Source organism: Miniopterus schreibersii, assembly GCF_964146895.1.
Source record: "Miniopterus schreibersii genome assembly, chromosome: 13".
Classification (NCBI taxonomy): domain Eukaryota; kingdom Metazoa; phylum Chordata; class Mammalia; order Chiroptera; family Miniopteridae; genus Miniopterus; species Miniopterus schreibersii.
This window is the reverse complement of record NC_138113.1, coordinates 9,558,776-9,581,631: the sequence shown is the minus strand read 5'-3', so window position 1 is coordinate 9,581,631 and position 22,856 is coordinate 9,558,776. Positions and strand designations below refer to the sequence as shown.

The following is a 22,856-nucleotide window of genomic DNA, read 5'->3' as shown; positions in this document are numbered from 1 at the left end:
AATTGGAAAGCTGTGAGTTCTTTTCTAATTTAAGTTATAAATTAAGTACAATCTCAACTATAATTCCTCTAAAATTTAAGTGGAGAAGTTAAAAAAAGGACTCTCTGTTTCCTGTAGATAATAAATATGAGCATAGCAAGGTGAATTCTAGGGATAAAAGTGTAATGAGGGAGCCCTACTGGGTTTTAAAAGCTGTAATAGAACTGGAGTAATAAAGAATTTGTACCTGTGCAGGGATAGATAGACAAAGTAATAGAACAAAAGAGAATTCACTTCGGCCTGTATAGAAATGAGAATTTAGTATCTGATGATGATGATATTTGACATCAGTAGATAGAATAGATGGATTATTTAATAAATGGTCTTGGAAAACTGGCTGGTTCAATAAGGGGAAAAAGCAAAAGCAAAACAAAACTGGATTTCCTACCTGTTTTTGTAGCCCCAAAACAAATTCTAGATTGTCAATGGAACTATTTAGGAGAATTCATTAAACTTGGGGTGAGCCCCAGGAACCTGCACTTTAAATATCCCAGGTGTTACTATTCTAGGTCTTCAGTAGATCCCACTTTGCTGATCACTGGACACTAGTTAGACATTTATTACTGAAACAATTGCCAGAGTTCACAAAGTGGCTGTGTGTGTGTGTGTGTGTGTACATGTTACTGAGTATTTCATAGTCTTCCAAAGGCTCTGGAAGGAGAATGGAAAACCCTGGTATAGCATGGAAGGTTTATGGTCGTCTCATTAAGTTCACAGTTGAGTACTGAGTTCTACAAGGCTGGAGATGTTAGTATCTGTAGTAAAGGACTTACCTGTGTTAACACTCTCAAAAATAGTGATAACTATGATTTCCCTTTTCTGACATCTTTAAGTGTATTTTTTTGCCTTTTGTATTATTTCTATTGTTGATTTAGGCAAAAAGTGATTGATGAGTGTGCTGTAATTTACCTTTTTAATTAATACAGAAGAAGTATGATTGAATTGGTACATTTATATATGGTCTGTCAAAGCTTTGGAGTTTGGGTTCTGTATGATACATATAATTTTAAATGGTTAATGAGGGTTTTTTTTAAGGTGAAAATTTTAATATTTTTCTTTCCTCAGAAATAAAATGTATCTGGAAATGCTCAGAGGAAATCCTTTTTGATTAAGTAGCATTAAGGAGCTAATAAACTTACCTATGTGTTTACTTTGGATTCTCTTGTGTTTGTGCATAAGGGTTTCTGGATTTTTCCTAGCAGTCTGTGTATACTTTGGATACTCTTGTGTTTGTGCACATGGTTTTCTGTATTTTACCGTAGTAACAATTTTTTTTTGAGTTGTAAACAAATTAAATCATACCAGTCCAGAGTGTAGCACATTTACCAAAATATTTGAAGTTTTTAGGCAATGAAAATATCAGGAAAGAAATTTGGGTGATTTAATTTTCATAACAAGTTGATTTGTATTACAGCCATTATTCAGAAATTCTAGTATAGTTGTGTTTTGTAACAGGCTGATTTTTGTATGCTTGTAAAGAAACTGGGCATGTTATTTCTTCATTCCTGAATCTTCATATCCCAGACAGTGCCTTCTTTTCACAGAGATGCTCAATAAATCTTAGGTAAATAGAATATAAATGGAGAAAAACGATATATATGGAATAAAGATATCAGCAACATAGATATTTATTTTAATATTTTGTGATAGCATGGTAGAACGCATTAAATTTATTTTAATAGTGCTTTTAAATTTTTATAGAAATTGAGAATATTTTGGCCCCCAAGACTTTTCTTTTACTTATGTTTTATAAATTTAGCACATTTATAATACTAATGTGACCAGGACAAATTCTGGAGGTTTATTGATGACAAAAAGTTGTTTTCCTCTGTCTTATATAACCCCTTTTACGAAAGCAAGAGCGGTACTGACTTGGAGCTTTCTGCTTCATTCGCATTGTATTTAAATTATTTAGTTTTCAGGTTCTGAAGGAAATGGCATGGGCTGTATATACTTAATTTAAAAAATATAATACATTTTTATGCCCTGAACATTTTAACTTGGCAGCTAAAGTACTGACTCGAAAGTTTAGCTTTTGAGATGATAAGGACTATTGTAAATATAGATGCAGTTTACATTATTAGTGTTTCCTTATATGGACACTTCTGACTTCAGTGGCCTGATTTTTGCCTTTCATCTCTTTAATATTCAGAGGGAGTAGTTTGTGATTTAAAAAGAAACAAAAATATGTTATATAAGGGACTGTGATGTCTGGGACAAGAAGAGGCCAGAAGGAAATAGAGAGTATATTGTTTAAAGAATCAAAATGAACAGTTCCCATACACTGGTGTTTGTTTCTCTTATTTGTGCAAGATGCTGGTCATGTCAGAGGTATTTTGGAACGGTTGGTTCAGTAATTTGGCCTACTGTCTTTTTTTCTCTATAACAGTTTTTCTGTTTTCTACTACATCTTGCACATCCACCAATCCAAGACACCCTGTAGGTGAGTATTTTTCTAGTTATCAAATGGCATCACTTGTTCCAGAGACAATTGCCGCTTCACTAAAACTAGGCTTTATTTTTCAACTTGGAATTATCTGGTTAATTGATTTCACAGAGTGTATCTTATTCCACAACTTTAAAAGTTACCAGCAAACTGCTGAAGAGCTGTTTTTATATTATAGAAAAATCACAATAGGATTAAAAATTTTTTCCTGAAATTATAATACTATTCTCAGAGTGTGTACTTTTTGGCTTTTCATTATGAAAACTGGAGAATTAGAGCAGGTTGAGTATGTATTTAAAGAAAATATGAAAGTTTATTTTAATACTCTGAGATACCATGGAGTAGAGAATTTAAAAGAAAACTGGTTTTAGTAGTGCTGTTCAGTTTTTCTAGAAATTAAAACTGTTTTTCCTCTAAAAGCTTAGGAAGAGCCCTCAACTCTATTAGAGTTGGTGATGCTTCCTGTATCTAGTTTAGCCTTGCGAATACAACACAGTGTTATTTAACCTCTGACTCGGTCAAGTTTTCATTGTCCCTTAACCTTGTGTTGCTTTGACACTTGTTGGCAGCTAGATGTTCTCAACACAGAGAAAACCTAACCTGCGAGTACTAGAATGAAAGGCAAAATTTCATTTTTTTAAAAAGGCATGGGTTTTTCATCTCTCCCTGCGCACACGGTAACTTGCATGACTGAATTAGGTGGCTAGTTTTGTGAGGTTTCTCAGTCAGCTGTATAGCTCCTTAGTCTTTTCCATATAATCGCCCTTCTTTCCTGCTGACTCTTCCTAGTTTTACCAGCACAGAGTGGGAGTTGGAAAGCAATAAAAGGAATTGGTCCACAAATCATGCCCAATTCGGGTGGCATGTAATACTTTTTAAAAAAAGTCAAATGCCTCACTTGCCTTTGTGCTGCTGTGTGGTTCCTTCGTTTTGCGGATATTTATGCTTGTTTTTCTCTCATGAATATTCTACAAGAACTTTGGAAAACAATAATCCTTGGATTTTCAAGATCCAGGATGAGAGGGTGCGTGTTTGCAGAAAAGGTCAAAATTTGAGTTCCTGAAGGAGCTGTGTTGTACAACTGTTCTGGATTGGTGGATATGCAAATGTTAAAGGAAGGGAAGGAGCAAATATTACTTTTGATGTGAGTGATCATAACATCTACATTTCCAACTTGGGGGAAACATTTTATTTGAGCATCTTCCATCTGGTTCATTATGAAATTGGCAGTATATTTTATTTTATACAGGAGGTTTAAAGCTGTATAAAATGCAATATTTGAAAATTTCATGCAACTGGTAGGCTTCCTCATTAAGACAAATAATTCTTTTGATTCTTAGAAATAGCTCTATTAATCCTAATCATTTTAAATATTAAATTCTTATTTCTGTATCTTGAACATTATACAGGTTAATTGAAATGTGTGTTTTAAAGTAAGGAAAAATAGAGAATTTTAGAAGTAGAATTCTTAAATTAAATTGAAGGAAGACAGATTTTTACACTTACGACTATTGTTAAAGTTCTTAAAGAGATGTCATATTAACCTGTGAGAATTTATTGATGGGCTGAGCTTTGGTTGGCATATATGTAAAGGGCAGTGGTTCTGCTTGACAGCTTACTGATAGCCAACCTATTGGTGTGTGTTGGCAGAGTGCGGCTGAAGCTATGGTACGATTCTTTTTAACACCTGAGGAAACTTTATCTTGTCTTTTCTGACAGTGAGAGTGTCTCAGAGCTTTGTGTTAACATATTTATTGCTCTTTAGAGATGTGAGGGTATTTTGTGACAGTTTTGAATTGAAGATTGAATTAAGGTAATGGGAGGTGAAGAAGTGGTTCAGTGGTAGTTCATTAATTTTAAGTCTAGGGTGGTACATTTTGTTTAAAATGTTTATTTAATATGTTTAGTGATTTTTAGGCAATGTGCACAAACGTAAATTATGTCTTCCTTTTCTTTGTGCTTACTGATATCACTTTGACATAGGTGCGACATTCTTATCTTTTCATTTGCAGCATATTTTATAGATAAGTGGAGCAATTTGATACCTATATGCTACTAATATATACTGAATAGGAATAATAACATGGCAAAAAATACGTTAGGTGGAGCAGGGTAGATAGAAGCTGTATGGCTTATGCATCAGGTCTTGCACAACTTAAATATTTGGGCTGAAAATAATTACCATAACAGGCCTGACACATTTTATGTATTTGAGGCTTACTGGGTAGACTTTAGAATAATACCAATTTGAAATTTTAATTCCAGTTCTTTCCTTAATTAGATTTTTCGTGAAGCTCGAAGAACAGTACCTAGTATTGTTTACATGCCTCACATTGGTGATTGGTGGGAAGCTGTCAGTGAAACTGTGAGAGCAACTTTTCTGACTTTGCTACAAGATATACCATCATTTTCACCTATATTTTTGTTGTCTACCTCTGAAACCATGTACAGTGAACTGCCTGAAGAGGTAAGAACTGATTATTATATTGCTTTAAAATAGTTGACCTTGCCCTGGTTAGTGTGGCTAGTTGGTTGGAGCGTCGTCCCGTACCCCAAGAAGGTTCAAATACTTATCGCAGACCTAGAATAGCTTCAGTTTCCTCATCTATGAAATGTGGATAATAACAGGCTTGTTGGTGTGAGACAATATGTGCGAATCTATTTTGGAAACCACAGAGATATAAAATGTTTGGTATTATATTAGTATTATAAAGTAGGAATGTACTTGAAATTGGACAGGATGTGAAGAGATTGTCATCCTTGTGCACTGCTGGTGGGAATGTAAAATTGTGCAGACTGTTGAAAATAAATGGTATGGTGATTTTTTAAAATATTAAATAGAATTACCATGTGATCCAACAGTGCCACTCCTGGGTATATACCCCAAAGAAGTGAAAGCAGGGATTTGAACAGGTATTTGTACACCCACATTCATAGCAGCATTACTCACAATAGCCGAAAGACAGAAGCAGCAGAAGTGTTCATTGACAGATGATGGGTCAACAACGTGTGACGTGTACATGCGGTGTAACATCACTGAGCTTTAAAAGGGAAGGAAACTTTACACATGCTTCATGCATAGACCTTGGAGACATTATGCTAAGTGAAATAAGCCAGTTACAAGAGGACAAATATATGATTCTTCTTAAAGGAAGTTCCAGAGAAGTCAGATTTATAGAGAGAGTAGAACGGTGGTTGCCAGGGGCTGGCGAATGGGAGACTGTGGAGAGTTAGTGTTTAAGGGGTACAGAGTTTCAGTTGGGGAGGATGACCATTCTGTAGCGAGATGGTAGCGATGGTCGCACAATGTGAATATACTTAATGCCACAGGCTGTACAATTAAGAATGGTTAAAATGTCATATTTTATGTTATGACTATTTTACCACAATTTAATTAATTAATTAATTAATTAATTAAAAATATATCTTTATTGATTTCAGAGAGAGGAAAGGAGAGGGAGAGAGAGAGATAGAAACATCAATGATGAGTCATTGATCGAACCCGCAACCCGGGCATGTGCCCTGACCGGGAATCGAACCCTGATCGCCTGGATCCTAGTTCGATGCTCAACCGCTGAGCCATGCCCGGCCAGGCACCACAATTAAATTTAGAAGAAAGAGTACAATTTAAAAATGAGCTAAAAATTTGAATAAACATTTCAACAGAGTGTATGTACTGTTGGGCTAATAAGCATGAAAAAGGATTTTCATTATCGTTATTTAGGAATGAGATACCACTGCATAACCACTAGAATAGTTACAATAAAAAAGATGGATAATACCAAATGTTGGCAAGGATGTAGAGAAACTGGAGTCCTTGTATACTGCTGGTAGAGTTGTAAAACATTGCCACTTTGGAAAATTTGGCAGTTCTTAAAATGTTAGACATAAATTTACTATATTACTCAGCATTTCAACTCCTAGATAACTACACAAGAGAACTATAAACATATGTGTACACGAAGAGTTTTATATGAATGTTCCTACTAGTGTTATTTATAATAGTGGAGACAACCCAAGTATTTATGAATTGGTGATTGATGAAACAAAATGTTGTATATACATATGGTGAAATACTATTCAGCAATAAATGAATCAACTACTGATACAGTCTACAGTGTGGATGAACCTCAGTATATTATGCTAAGTGAGAGAAGCTGGACATAATGGACTACTAGTTATGTGATATGCAATTTCTAGAAGAGGCAGCTCTCTAGAGACAGAAAGCAAGTCACTGGTTGTCGGGCTGGGAGCATGAATATGTATGGGGATTGACTGCAAATGGGTATGAGGGAACGTTTTAGAGGCAATGAAAATGTTCTAAAACTGACTTGTGATGGTCGCACAACTGAATTAATTTACTAAAAATCATGGAGCTTGAAAAAAGTTTAATGAGAGATATTAGAAGGTATGGGAAAGTCAGAGAAAGCATCACCCAGAAAGCATTAGCTTGAGTGGAGAGTTAAAAAATGGTTTAGGAAAGAGTGAAATAGCATGTATAAAAACCAGTGTGAACCATTGTGAGAGCATGATTTTTTTCAGGGAATTATACAAGGCTTGTCTTCTTGCAGCATGAAGTTTGAGGCTAAGAATATCAGAAAATAAGTTGTAAATTGAAAGAAAAATAATTTAGCCTACTTATAAAATGATGGATTCTGAGATGTTTGTAATAACCTGGCAGAAATATCATGGTATTATTGTAGACTTACTCTTGGTATGTTTTGTATTCACAAAGTTTAACACAGTGTTGAAAAATATTGAGAAGGAAGAATATTTTAAACTGAAAATAAATGTTTTGCTACTTTTGAATAAAGCCTCGTACTTCTAGGGTATTGTGTTCTCTTTATTTTTTCAAAACACAGTTAATGTTAGCTTTTTCGGCTGTACCTTATCTAATGCCCCTTCACTCTTGCAGGGTCTCCCCTATGTTTCTTTACCTCTATGGTGTCATAATGCTTTCTTAGGAGACTCTTAAGATCTTGACAGCAGGAAGTAAGCATATTTTCTTCACATTTATAACTGCAGTGTCTGACCCATAATGAGTATTCAGTGGTAAATTTGCTCGCCAGAACTTTCGAAGAAAGGCCAGCAAAGCATAGGTCAAAGGGTTGGAAGGAATTGTACATGAAGGTAGTCTACAAAAAATACTGGAAGGCTGCGAGGTGAAATTTTATAAACTTAAAGGATTTGGCTTTGGGTTGAGGTAAATAATTTCCATCCAAATTTTTAATTCCAGTGTTTATTTTTCATTGATTGTTTCTTCTCTGTCTTAGAATTTTAGAGCTGGAAAAGGCCTTTAGGGATTATATAACCTGGTCTCTATTTATTCATTTTGTGACCTGAAGATCGTTACTTAAATCTTTGCAAGCCCAAGTTTCATCTTTTTTCATCCTCACCCGAGGATATTTTCTCCATTGCTTTTCAGAGAGGGAGGAAGGGGGGGAAGGGAGAGAGAGAGAGAGAGAGAAACATAATGTGAGCGACACATCGATTGGTTGCCTTCCGTGTGTGCGTCCCCACTGGGGCCTGGGATGGAGCATGCAGTGGAGGTCCGTGACCTTGGCAGAGGCTGACCCGGACCCTTTATCTGCAGGCCTATGCTCTGCCACTGAGCCAAACCAGCTAGGGCCCAAGTTTCATCTTTTAAATGAGGGATGCTGTCATACCTCATCGTTTTAAAGATTGATTGAAATAATATTTACAAAATTCATAGTCTTCAATTCAGTAAGTGGTTAAACATACCAAATTAAATGGATTATCTAAAATTTACCACAAATGTGTGGCTACATTTGGGCTAAAATCTGATATCTTGAATTTAATCCAGTATTTCCTTACTGTCATGGTTGGTACTTTGGTAATTTTCATATTAGTGACTTCTTCCCTTTTTAATTACACTTTACAGTTTGATGTGGGCCTGGGAACAGAATCACGAACTTGACTCATTGAGTCCATGCTTGCACATTACTGTGTGCCAGGCACTGTGGTAAGGTATAGCAAAACAGATGAATAAGAAATGGTCTGTTCTTAGGGAGTTTGGTGTCTAGAAGTGGAAAGTAGACCTTCTAGAAAAACATAAATTAAATGTGCAGACAAATGTGGATGATACAAAGAGGATTTTAAAAGCATACCTTGCAAAGGGGATGTCTGGGGTTAAAGTCTTTATAGAGCAGATGAACAAAGGAGAGGTACAGATAATCACCAGCTGGAAGGAACTGACTTAATTTTGCTTGGGAGTTTTGCATGGAAGGTGGTGTTATTGTGGAGCATTCTGTGAAGAGACTGAAGGTATAGTTTGTCTGCAGTTAAACCAGGATTCCAGAGGATGCAGTGAAATAGACTTGGTAAGGAAAGAGTCCAGGAAGGGAAGTCAGAGGAGAGGAAATGCACGGAAACAGCATAAGAAAAGGCAGTGTTGCTGGCAGCCTTCCGGCTGTCTATTGTAGATGCTAGGTAATGACTTTCCAGCTCTTATGCAAAAAGCCCTTTGAGATTACTGCCATCTGACTATTACTATCCTTTTTGCTGTTATTTTCTGACTCTTCCAGCTATAGTATAATTTATTAATGACTTGGGCAACTGAATCACCCTTCCGTTCTTGTTTAGCCTATGAGGGTGAACCTTTCAACAGTATAGCCTAGGACTAGGTTAACCCTAACCCCACACTAATCTTAAATGAAGATTGAAAATGGTACTGGAAATTGAAGAAATTGTAATTTGGTATAATATGTAAGCTTTTAGTTCTCTATATATTTAATATATTTTGTGTATGTGTTTGTAGGTTAAGTGTATCTTTAGAATACAGTATGAAGAGGTCTTGTATATTCAAAGGCCTATTGAAGAGGACAGAAGAAAATTTTTCCAAGAATTGATTCTTAATCAGGCATCAATGGCTCCACCACGAAGGAAACACACTGGTAAAGTTCCTAAAGCCTTTAGGAAAATGGGCGTGGGGGGTGGGTGGAGTTAAGAAATGCCTTTTCTTGGAGTCATTTTTTGAAAAACCATTTCTTTGTGGAAGTGAACACAGTTTTTCAGGTTCTGTTTATCTTCCGATGGACTCATGTAGATGTGACCATTGTGCTCACCTGATTTGAATAGATTGGGAAGTAAGCCTCATTGTTAAAACTTTCCTAATAGGTGATGGTTACTGAAGCATTCTCATTACTTCAATCCAGATGCTCTTGGTATATTTCACATTCTGAGGCTCAAAAAGTCCAAGAAAATAAGTCTTTGGTTCTGCTGTGTTTTAGTCACTTAAGTATTCAGGACGGGAACTGTCAGGTTGTGAAACACCAGGTGTTGTACTGATTACTCTGAGGGCAGAGTAGGTTTGATGAGCCAAGAGCTGATGAAGAACATTTGCCTTTTCTGGTTTATTTATTGATTAATTTTTCAAATATTTATTGAACACCTATTATATATTTTATGCTACCTAAGCACTTGGAAATCTCTCATGGCTTTGTTTTAAATGTTAGAATTTTTTTAGATTTAGGCTCATTGCATTAAGAGGAGCCTCAAAATTTGTCAGATTTCAGTCCCCTACTTTAACTAAGGACTGCATCTAAGTCATTCAAAGGAGAATTTCTTTTCCTAGTTTTAAAGATGTGTAAAAGATCCCTTGCGTAACCTTTCAGCCTCTTCTGGAAAATAGCAATCCTGTTTGTTAAAAAAAAAATTTAAGCCTCTTTCCCCTTGTTCTTTCATGTTCCTTGTAGGTGCTCTTGTAGGGTGTTAAATACATCTCCCATCCCTGCTGTTTGCTTTTCCACATTTGTTCTACTTCTTTGTTTTCCACTGGTTATATTACCCAACATGTTAAAATGTTATGGCCCTTTAGTGGCTTCCCTTCCACATTTTCTCAGTATTTTAAAAATGAACACCTATCGCCCGGCTGGTGTGGCTCAGTGGTTGAGCGTCGACCTATGATCCAGGAGATCGAGGTTTGATTCCCAGTCAGAGAACATCCCACCCGGGTTATGGGCTTGATCCCCAGAGGGGGGGCGTGCAGGAGGCAGCTGAGCAGTGACTCTCATCATTAATGTTTCTATCTCTCTCTCCCTCTCCCTTCCTCTCTCTGAAATTAAAAATAAAAATGTATGTGTGTGTGTGTGTGTGTGTGTGTGTGTGTGTATAAATGAACACCTATCAAATGGCTATAGTTGTGGGTTTTCTCCCCCAGAAACCTTGGGAAATTCAATATGAAATTATGCCTTGTGATTATTGGTTGTTGCCTTCTGTATTTCTTTTATTATTATTATTGTTGAGAGTATTACAGATGTCCCCATTTCCCCCCTTACCCACTCCACCCATCTCTCACCCCATGCCTTCTATATTTCTAAGTAACAGTATTTAAAATACTTCATTATGAAAATGATTCATTTTAATACATATCTTGCATGCTCCTAGATATATTTTAGTCCCAGAGATCTGAATTTTCTATGCTAAAAATTAATATAATTCTTTTTCTTTTTGAGTTGCTTCTGTTGACTTTCATTATTCATCTTAGAGGCTATTTGAAATCAACAAGAATACTTAGACTTTTAATCCTCAGCTTCTGTGTGATAACAGAAAAATCTTTTAAGGAATTAGAGAACTATGATTTAAAAAGTTAATACTTTACCTTTCAAGATTTTTGGGGGTTTTTTGGGGGGCAGTAGATAGTGAATACCACATACTTTATGTGTAGCACTTTAGACTCGGTTTTCCATTTTCTCTTGGTGTTTTTGGAATTCTCTCTTCAGTTTCTACTTTATTTTGTTCCTAGCAGGTGCCATTTACTATCCCTACTATGTTGTACTAAGAACATGAAGATAGGAGACTGAAACCTGAGTTCTTTTGGGAATAGGAAGGATCAGTGAATTGCTACTTGCCCATTTCACTGTCACGAATATAAGGCAGCCCCATTTTGAGAAGCAGTTTTTAAACAAGCAAAATCAGTATACAGTAGTTCACCTGAAAATACTGATGTTGGTGTGGAGTATTTTTCATAAGTTCTATGTAAATAATATTTCAAAATCACATTATTTAAAGTTATATCATTTGCCCTTTAAAGGAGTTCTATTGTGAGTTATTTTATAAAGTAAATCTATTTCTTAACTTACTTCTAGTTTCCATTAAAATTTTTACTTGCTGGATTTGCATGGTTCACCTGTGTTTGGAATGCTCCTTTTCTTAAGAGAACACTGTGAGAGAATGCCAGAAAAGTAATTGAGGTCCTGGCCTTGCCATGTTAGAATCAACATTTTCTTCAATTTCCTTTAGGTCTTTGTGCTATGGAAGTGCTTCCTCTTGCACTGCCTTCTCCACCTCGTCAATTATCAGAATCAGAAAAAATTCGGATGGAGGACCAGGAGGAAAATACTTTAAGAGAGTTGCGGTTGTTTCTCAGGGATGTAACCAAGAGGCTGGCCACAGATAAACGCTTTAACATCTTCAGCAAACCGGTGGATATTGAAGAGGTCTTGTTTCAGTAGTGTGCAAACAGTGAAGTTGAACTGGCTAAAAGAAAAAAATATTGACATCTTTTTTTGGAAGGAAAAAAAGCAAAGGCATGGATGAATAATTACCCCTAGCCTGTAAAATTTAATCCATGTGATAACTACCAATGTCATCAGCAAATACTTGGTGACTTTTGGATGAAATTAGTGACCCGTCTGTATATGTCCTCTTGATTAGCACTGATCTTTGTGATCTCTCACTTCTCAGTTTACGAAGAGGATTAAAAGTGCTTCAGTGAGATGTCCATACGAGACTATTTTTATTCCAGGATAAACTGCTCTCAAAAATTTATTGGTATCAACCAAGCAATACCAGTTAATATTGGCCCTTCCCAGATTATGTCTACTTTATGAAAAGAGGTGGCTAAGAAACGGAAATGTGTCTTTCATATTTTAGAAATGCCTGTGACTGAGATGCTATTTGAAGTTAAGCAAATCCTGTGCAGCTAAAATTATTTTACTCTCTAAGGATTTTTTTCTGCTCCCGATGGAAAATTTCTCACTATCTATGTGCATTGTTTTGTGTCCTTGTGGGAGCATGGTTTGTGATGATGAGAAAAGAAATTTTCCATTTGGAATCTACTATAATACTGTAGGTTAATTTTTGTTTGTTTTTATTTTTTTATCCTGGGATAATATAGTGTGTGGATGAACACAATATAATCTTTACTGGCCTTCTCCTTATAGTTCAGACTCCATGTTTGAACAGTTTTGGTGTTTTAATTTTTTCTTCATCTTTTTTTAAAATTTGAATTATTAAATAATTCAAAGTTTAATGTTGTGTACTTGTTGTGAAATCTGTACTTTTAGACCTGAGCAGATTCCTTTGGAACCATTACCTCATCTATACCTGGGAAAATGAACTAGCATTATTACTGCCACCCCCTTTCCACCCCCACCCCCTGAAATCTGAAAAAATGTTTTTCGTTTTTTGCGGGGGGGGGGGAGGGACTATCTATAATTTTATTTATATATTTATCTATAATAGATAGTTTTATCTATTTGACCCTTTCAGCAACCTTGCAAAGTCCTTATGTTGAGGAGCTGAGGAAAATGAGGCACTTTGGCAAGTGACATAGCCAAGACTCAAAAGTTTTTAAAACTTTAAAGCCCACACATTCTTTATGTGATGTTACAGCTACCTTTTCTTTTCCCACTGGAATGACAGGACTTGCCGGACTTGCTTTTGTAATTAATGTGTACCATTTTATATTTGTGGAGCAGTTGTTTTCCTCCTAGTGTTTTCAGATAATCTTAAAACTATCAGCCTATTTTAAAGATTGTTTTAAGTGTTTATTTTTATTTCAAATTGAGTTTGGGACTCTGACACTTAATTGATAAGGGATTGCCCCCAAGTTAGCCTCCCATGCTGGGAGTAAACAATTTTGCCTTTGCCAGGGAAAACTCTTTTTCTTTCTAACCAGAAGAGATTGTCGGATTTCAAATGCCATCCGTGATAAAGATTTTGTAAGGATGGTAGGGCAGTGGAAGGGGATAGAAAATGCTGGTCAAATGAAACTTTTATTTAAGGGCTCTGTTGTCTCTAGTTTCCTCTCTTGCTCTTCTCAGGTTCATTCTACTACTGTTTTTTTGTCTGCTTCTAAAGCTGAAAACGTAGGGATCTCTTGGAAGGATAGAGAGGGAAAAACAAGTTAGCATTTAGATAACCTAAAACACAAAAATTTCCATTCAACTAATGAATGTGAGATGTCTAAAACTTTATCAAATTCCAAAGCAGACTGCAGAGAACAGAGAAGTGTAGAAAATAAATGTTGAATTTAAAATTAAGCACAGGTAGTAATATGAATTTTTATAGTGTTTTATGGTTTATAAAACATTTCCCTCATATACACAAGGTATGCCTAGTGCCAGAGCCAAGGATCCAACTAATATCTTCTGAACTATTGCTTGTTCAGTATAGCTTTACTACCTCCCCCAGAAGGAGACTGACTGGCTTTCCAGCTCCTAGAGGGTGAAAAGTAAATTAAAACATGCACACACATCTACTTAAAAATTTAAAAACATTTATAAAATGTGTGTATGTGCATATATACCAATATATACATGTATATGTATGTGCATTTATATATCTGTAAGTTTTTAAAAATCAAAGCATCAGTGCCATCTGCAGCGGAGAAAACTAGCCTGTAGTTTCTTAGAACAGAAATCACTCTATCCCCAGAATACGGTCCTGTACTAATTGGACATTTCCAAGACTGCTTTTGTAATAGACCTGATTACTTGATTTGAGATTTGCATTGGGGAAGGCAATAGATTTGTAAGTTGGTAGAGCTTTCTTATTGGTCAAGTGATATAAAACATATAATTTATTGGGCACATCGTGACTTAATATCTTCTATTTTGGGTTATTTCCCAGAAAACCCACATGTAGAGCAAAATGTATTTTTTTTGCTTGTAGATTTATTTATATTTAGAGACAAGTCCAGCAAATCTTTTACAAGACATGAAAGCAATACTTGTTTTTGTTATATAATTGAGCCAAAGTGTTTGTAATGACTCCAAAGGAGCAGAAAACACTTTCCATGAAACGATTCACCCTAAACTGAAAAGAAAGGAATTTAAAAAAAACCCAGCACATTATTTTTCTTTTCCTTTAAAAAGGTTTTTTTCTTGAGGTAACATTTATTGATGCTTATTAGTTCTTTTACCCATACATTCTCTTCTCAGGTATGTCCAAAGGATTTAAAAAAGCTGACACAATTGGTTTCATAGTTCAAGATGAGAACATTTCAGAGTTGATTTAGATATGACTTGAAACTGAAGCTTTTCATGGAAAGTATGATATCATAACTTCAGTAGCATAACTCGTTCTGTACTTTTATCCCTATCTAGTTATTCCTTAGATATGTAGATTTAATTTTTAAATAACTACATGGTTTTCTTTTGTGTCTTTATGGGTAGATATATGAAATACCGTAAGTAATTTTTATTAAAATATCCTGTTTGTTTTAGGTTTCAGATTACCTTGAAGTAATAAAGGAACCAATGGATTTATCAACAGTAATAACTAAAATTGATAAGCATAATTACCTGACTGCAAAGGATTTTCTGAAAGATATTGACCTCATCTGTAGCAATGCTTTAGAGTATAATCCAGACAAGGACCCAGGAGGTAAGGATACATTGGGCCAGGCTCACTTTGGTGATTGAGAAGATAGTTTAAAGTTTAAATACTAAAAATTAATTAATCTGTTTCAGACAGATCAATTAATTTTAATGACATTATTGTAGTTAGTTCCTCTGGATGAGAAACTAATTTACTTGAATTATTAATTTATTAAATTAAATAATGTACTTAAGTTAGAAGATTTTATTATTCTATGTATTATGTTCAGGGTTTAGTGTCTTCATTTACCTCTCACTTTTTATACTTAGATTCCTATTTTGTTGAGGTAAGATGGAAAACTGATGGAGAATTTAATTAAAAATTGATTATTTAGTCAACAACATGAATTTGTGGGAACTAATTAAGTTTACATATTAAAAGGATAAGTTTACATATCAAAAGGCTCCTTTAGGTAGACATCTTTTCAGCAGATTGTGGAAAATTTTATGTGATTTTATTATTTTACTCCAAATCCCACCCTGTACTCAACTCTGTAGTCTCAACTCCTTCTGTGTCCTCCAGGGAAGACTACCAGGAACATATCTGTAGTTAAACAAGATGAATGTATTGATTCACTGTAACAAGGGGAAATACATATCATAGTGAACATTGTAGGATTTGCACTTGTGTTAGTGATTTTGGGGAGGAATTAAAGAAGAAGGGCTTTGCAGTGGATTGGATGCTTTTAGGAAGTAGGAGTAATTTTGTGATTAGATATTTTTAAGAACCTGGAAGCAAGAAGAATGGAGCAAGGCTAAAGCTGTGATGCGTAAAGCAGCAGCAGTCATTCGTTTTATCCAGAATAGGAATTTATTTGGTTATTTGGTTATAGACATCATTATGAGATGCTCTTGTTTACTGTGATCCATCATGGTCACAGAGTAATATAATTTTTGTGTATGTCCTTAATTATTTCTTTAGAATAAATTTTTTAAAGTGAAATTTTTGAATGAAAAAATATATATCTTTTCTAAGTCTTTTAATCTGTATTCTTAAAATTTTCTCATAATTTTCACCCTTCTATCAGCAGTATCACAGCAACTGTTAGCCAGTCTAGCAGTCTTGTGTGAGTGAGAGAATCTCTTTGTTCAGTGTAGATGGCATCTGCAACAGTGCCAGTTTGGGTAGTGAAGAATGGGCTGATGTCAGCTTCGCTGGATTCCCTGCTGGGCCTCTGGTGAGGGTAGAACCTGTGCAGTTGCTGTATGGTGGCTTTGAGCAGTGTGTGAGAGCACTGGGGTGCCTGCTCCCTCATCCTGTCAGGTTTTCAGGACACAGAGGTTTCTGAAGCTGTGTAGCAGGTAATGAGACCTTGGGCTTTGGATTTACACCTAGGCTTTAATCCCAGATCTGTTTCCGAGTTCTTTAACTTGATCAAGTTAAATCCTCTAAATTTTAGTTTCCTTATCTGCAAAATAGGGATAGTTATAGTACTCTTCTCATTGGGGTGGTTGTAAGGATTAAATGAGAAAATATATTAGGTTAAACTTCATGAAATCACCATTTTCATATAGTTGAACATAAATATGTTAATCCCTTAGCATAGTGCCTGGGATGTTGTAAATGTTCCATAAAGGTTAGTTCATATTTTTATTCTTGTTATCATTTTTTTTTTAAATTGGGCTTTAATTTTTATAATTTAGTTTCGTAGTGGATACTGCATACTTGTTTTAGAATGACCCTTTATACTTTGTGCTTATCCCATTCCCTGAACCGCATTTAAAATTCATTCCTGTTTTGGAATAAATTCTGGGACTGATAGTAAAAAATGAATTTGAGTGGTTAGAGAAAGCCAGTTGAGAAGATCAATCCTGGTATTTCCTCCATGTAACTTAATTACAAACCACATTGAAATAATATTGCTTTTAAGAAAGAAGCACCAGTTTCTGGTGTGTGATAACCTTTTTCTACAGAATACAGTTGTATAATCAAAGACTACAGCTCTGTTCACAGTTAGAGTTGACATGGTACGCTTGTAACTTTACTCCTTCACTGTTTTAGATGCAAAAATTCAGAAAGCCTGATTTGGTTCTGTTCAGATTATTTCATATTTTTAGTCAAGAGGCCTTTTTTTTCCATAGCAGCAGAACCACTTGTTATGTATCAGGAAAACAACCCCAGGGTCTGTTGTGTAGCAAGTGGAAATTACATGAATGTCGTATTACTTTTACAAGCTCCCATGAGTATTTGAAAGCTTACAGTGTTCTGTTTTGCCGAATAGTTGGCCATTTGGGGGAAAAACTAGCATACACATAGAAGACAAAAGCCGACGTTTTAAGAACTGTGCATGCTACCTAAGTGTTCACCCAGATTCTCTCCCTTGAGGATGATATGGACAGAAATTAAATGTTAGCCAGAGGATTTTAATTTGTAGGTTCTAAGCGTGACCAGAGTCAGATGTTTGACCATAATTATTAGCTGAATGGATGTGATGTATAATGTTTAACTGTTTCTCATTTTTTGTCTTGTAGGGCATCCCTTCTCTAGCTCTCAAGCACATGTCATTATTTAGCTAATTTTGCTGAAATTTAAGCCCTAATCTTGCAGTCTTCTCAAAATCTTCTATTTCGTACCATTTCCTTAGGAATAAAGCTCACAGATTTGCCCTAGCTGTCGGAGCCCTTTGTGGGCTATGCTTCAGCCAAATGCATTCGTATTTTCTGTAGTATTTGTGAGTACCATGTACTGGTTACTGAACTGGCTGCTTATAGTACAAAGATGAATATGCCCGTCCTTGCCTCTTGAGATAGAGATACTCAGATCACTAAGTACATATTGAATACTTGCTGTGTGACAGACGTTATGCTATGTTATGGTATTTTTGCTAGGACTTCTGTAACGAAATATCACAAGTGACTTAAACAGCAGATACTTATTTTCTCATAGGTCTGGAGGCTAAAAGTCCAAAATCAAGGTGTCAGCAGGTTTGGTTTTTCCTGAGTCCTTTCTCCTTGGCTTGCAGATGGCTATTTTCTGGTTGTGTCCTCACATGGTCTTTTCTCTGTGTGCATGCACCCTTGGTGTATCCAAATTTCCTCCTCTTATAAGGACATAAATCAGATTGGATTAGGGCCCATTCATATTACCTTATTTTACCTTAATTACCTCTTTAAAGGCTCTATTCCAAATACAGTCACATTCTGAGGTACTGGGGTTTAGAGCTTCAATATACGAATTTTAGGGGGACACGCACAATTTGGCCCATTACAGTCCCTGCTATCTAAAAACTCACTATTTTATAGTAATGACAAATATCTAACTATTGATAATTATAATAGAAAGATTATTAAGGTATATATAGAGAAAGAATCAAGGTGGCAGTTATGAATTTTGTCTTGAGGTGGCAGCAGGTGATTGTAATGCAGTTTCGTAAGGTCTGTATTGGAAATATGTACACAGTGCGAGTGGAGCACAGAGATGAAGACCCTGCCTAGAGAGGAGCAAGATTAGGAATGGCATTCATCCTGGGCTGAAAGGAGGGGTGTGTAAGTAGGGTACCAAGTTAGAAAAGAGGGGATACAGCTGGAGAGTAGAGTGCCTGTGGAGGAATGGGGGGTAATTCACCATTCCCTATCAGCTTGAAAATAAAGCTACTTCTAAGGATGTTCATTGGGCACAAACTACAAGTGTTTCCCTCAAGATCAGGAAGAAGACAGGGATGTCCGCTTTCACCACTCTTATTCAACATAGCACTGGAAGTCGTCGCCACAGCAGTCAGACCAGGAAGAAGAAATAAAAGGCATTCCAGTTGGAAGGAAGAAGTAAAACTGTCATCATCTGCAGATGCCATGATACTGTATATAGAGAACAATATTGTCTGTGGCTGCTTTTATGCTATAAGGGCAACTTTTAGTACTTGCCAGAGACCCTATGGCCTGTGAAGTCTAAGATATTTACTCTGGCCCTGTACAAAAAAACTAGACCCCTGGCCTAGACATCCCAAATGAAGGTAGAGATGATCAGATTGGATAAAAAAGCAAAGACCTCACCATATGCTGCTTAGAGAACACCCACTGTATGAGACTGACGTACTACCTGCTGTGCCAATGAGGCCCCTTTGCAAGAAGCCCACTTTAAATATAAAGCTACAAATAGGTTAAAGGAGAAGTATGAAAAAGATACAGTCTAATTCCAAGCAAAGGAAAGCTGGCATGGTTATATAAATACCAACATAGATTTCAGACCAAAGAATGTTACCTGAGATAAAGAGGGTTATTTCATAATCATCAAGTAGACATAACAGTTGCAAACATTTGTGCCTCTGATAATAGAGCTTTAAAATTCATTAAGCAAAAACTGATAGAACTGCAACGAGATATATAGAGAGAGACAATTAAAATCCAAGGTCTTTTGAAGATGTTCATTTAAGTCATGTTACTTCCCTCCTCAGATATTTTCAATGACTTTTCATTGCTCTTAGGATAAAATCTAAAAGCCTTTAAATATGATCAGATTCCTGTTTGCCTCTTGCTTATTGTGTTCTAAGCACACAGGCTATCTTTCATTTTCTTGGAATCTCTGAGATCCTTTTATTCCAGAATTTTGTCACATAGTATTTTCTGAACCTGCCCTGGTTTTTCTCTACTCTGTCAGTGGCTGCTCCAATGTATACTCAAGTCTCAGCTTAAATGCCACTGTTTCAGAGAGGCTTTTCCTGACCTGCCCAATCTCAATTGGCACCCACACCAATACCCTGTAGGTTTTTATCATAGCTCTTATTCAGGGGTTTTGGAGTGGGGAGTGGGGGAGGTGTTTATATGTGTATCTGAGAAATTATTTGGTTAATACCTCTTTTCCTGTACTAGTCCAAAAAGCTCCTGGAAAGTGGAGACATGTCTGTTTTGTTCACCACTGTGTAGCTGTCACCTGACTCAGTTCCTGGTGCAGTTGACAATATTTATTGAAGGAATGTTTAGAGAAAATGTATTGAAAGAAATACACCAGTGGTTGCCTTTTAAAAAATATATATACATATTTATTGATTTCGGAGAGAGAAGGAGAGGGGGGAGAGGGAGGGAAACATCAATGATGAGAGAGTCATTGATTGGCTGCTTCCTACATGGCCCCTGCTGGGGATCGAGCCCACAACCCTGGGCATGTTCCCTGACTGGGAATCAAACCTCGATCTCCTGTATCATAGGTCAGTGCTCAACTGCTGAGCCACGCTGGCCAGGCCAATGGTTGCCTTTTGAGTACGGCATGTTTGTTGTAATATTTCCACAATGAACTGTGAATTTCTTTTTTTTTTTTTTTTAAATATATCTTTATTGATTTCAGAGAGAGGGAAGGAGAGGGAGAGAGAGAGAGAAACATCAATGATGAGAGAGTCAATAATAGGCTGCAGCCCTCAACCTGGGCATGTGCCCTGACCAGGAATCGAACCCTGATTGCTTGGATCCTAGGTTGATGCTCAGCCGCTGAGCCGCGCCTGGCTGTGCTGAATTTCTAATAAGAAAAATCAAATGTCTGTATTTTTATACTTTTGTTTTTATTATGGATGAAAAGGCAGGTGTTATTTTGAGATTTTGGGTTCTAGTTTTTGCCTTTGCTATTTACTTGGCTTTTAATATCTCTGAGCTACTCAGCTCTAGGGGGCACTGTTTACATTGTATTGTTTATGAATGAGGATTTCTGAATTAGTGTAAAACTGACAACCTTCTTTTAATATCAATTTTAGGTATAGTCTACTTAGAAGGGAGTATGTACTTCTCTCCTGGATCTACCTATAATTTTTATACCATCTTGCATTCTTTAGCTTAAAGTGTCTTGTTACATTTGTCTGTTTCTATCATGGTTTTTAAAGGTCACCCTTACTTAGGATTATTATATTCTTCAGCACAGGTTTGACCAGTTTTCACTTATGGAGAAAATTATGTAAGAATTTCTGAATTCTCAGGATCCATCTGTGGGAACCCGGGTGCTAGGCATATGGCAAATACCCTAAATCTTTTTAAAATTTTTATTGAAAATCATACGTTTTTGTTATCAGATATGTAAAATAAAGCCTTATATCTTTGAGGTAATGACTTGTTAAGTAGACTTAGTACTTTGAAGTTCTAAAAGTAGAGTTTTCAGAGAATTATCAACTTGATTGAATAGCTTATTATATCGATTTTTTACTCATCACTAAAATGAACTTCTCACCTAGAAATGCTTTTTACACTTTTTTAAAATGTTTGTATTCCTTTACTTTTTTTAAAAAAAATGCCCTTAATTAATGTTACTTAATTTGTACATATGATAAATGTATATCAACTTTTTTAACAGATAAAATAATTAGGCACAGGGCTTGTACCCTGAAGGACACTGCACATGCCATCATTGCAGCTGAGCTGGATCCAGAATTTAATAAACTTTGTGAAGAAATTAAGGAAGCAAGAATAAAAAGAGGTAAGTTATAGAAATGAACTTGCTACTAAAGACCAAGAGTCATTGAATGGTGTATCTTTAGGGTTCCTGGTATTGTGAAAAGTATGTACTTTGAGGCACAGTTTTCACTTAATTTCTGATATGATATGTGTCATGCAAATTCCCAAAGATATTTAAAAACTTTACTTCCTGTGAAAGTTTTGTGTGACAGTGCAAATTGCTGAAATAAAGTGCTTTGTACTGAAATTTCTTTTGCAGGAATTTATCTTTGTTAATTATTGATTTCTATTCTTAATGGACTTAGAGAGCCTTTCGTATCTGAAGAGGGTTTGTTTTCATGAGTTTACACCCAATACTGGTACTTTTTGCCTTATTGAAGTTTATGGGCAATTTTGTTAATATAAATACAGACTTTGGTTTGTTCATTCACTAAGACATCCTGCCCTGGAGGAGCTCACACTTCAGCAGGAGAGAGTGAGATATAAAAACGGTCAAGTACAGTGTGGTGTATGCACTTGTTGAAGTGTGTTTATAGTGCAGGGCAGAGACCTCCCGGTAGGGGACCCAGTGTTTTGATCAGAGTTTGGGGAAGGAAATAGTGTTGTCTCTAGTGGAGTAAGGAAAAGTGTCAGTGACAGAGAAGGAAGAGGTATTTGTAAGCACAACAAACAGTAGCATCTATATAGGCACAGAGATTTGAAATCCCCTGGTACATTAGAAGAACTGCAAACTGTTTGGTATTGCTAAAGATGTACAGAGTGGTAAGAAATAGGGCTCAAGCCCAGCCGGGCGTGGCTCAGTAGTTAAGCATCGACCTAGGATCCAGGTGATCAGGGTTCGATTTCCGGTCAGGGCACATGCCCGGGTTGTGGGCTGCAGCCAGTCAATGACTCTCTCATCATTGATGTTTCTATCTTTCTCCCTCTCCTCTCCTCTCTCTGAAATCAATAAAGATATATTTAAAAAAAGAAAAGAAATAGAGCTCAAGAGGTGAGCTGGGTCCAGGACACTGAAATACTGATGAAGCTTATCTTCTACTTCTGTAGAATGCCTTTCCCAGCCACCTAATTAGGCTCTGGTCACCATAGCACTTGGCATTTTGGTGTTTTTGTTGTCTCTCCCTTATTTAGTGCTGTGAATGTCTTGTTCATAGCTCTACTGCAGTCCCTAGAACTGTGTCTAGTGTACAGCAGGTTTTCAATAAATACTTGAATGAGGTGATGCCATGCTAAGGAGCTTAACATTATCCTATAGACCAGTGTTTTAAATGGTGTGCCTGTTACCACATCAGCTTAGTCCTAGTGAATTAGATTCTCAGAGAGCAGTAAGGCTGAGAACTCTGCACTTGAACAAACTATTCAAGAGGTTTCTTTATACA

The 22,856-nt window shown here is 36.2% G+C and overlaps 1 protein-coding gene across 7 annotated transcripts in view; it reads left to right on the top strand.

Annotated features, from left to right (window-relative positions):
- ATAD2B (ATPase family AAA domain containing 2B) overlaps positions 1-22,856 on the top strand; it is a 101,235-nt gene that overhangs the window by 63,730 nt on the left and 14,649 nt on the right. For 4 of the 7 annotated variants that reach the window (XM_081156795.1, XM_081156796.1, XM_081156794.1 and 1 more), the window contains 5 exons: positions 4,767-4,952; positions 9,264-9,399; positions 11,747-11,943; positions 14,956-15,115; positions 21,377-21,499. In XM_081156795.1, the coding sequence (XP_081012921.1) occupies positions 4,767-4,952; positions 9,264-9,399; positions 11,747-11,943; positions 14,956-15,115; positions 21,377-21,499 (802 nt within the window). The remainder of the gene's footprint in view (positions 1-4,766; positions 4,953-9,263; positions 9,400-11,746; positions 11,944-14,955; positions 15,116-21,376; positions 21,500-22,856) is intronic. The other 3 variants (XM_081156798.1, XM_081156797.1, XM_081156793.1) reach the window with 1 other exon arrangement.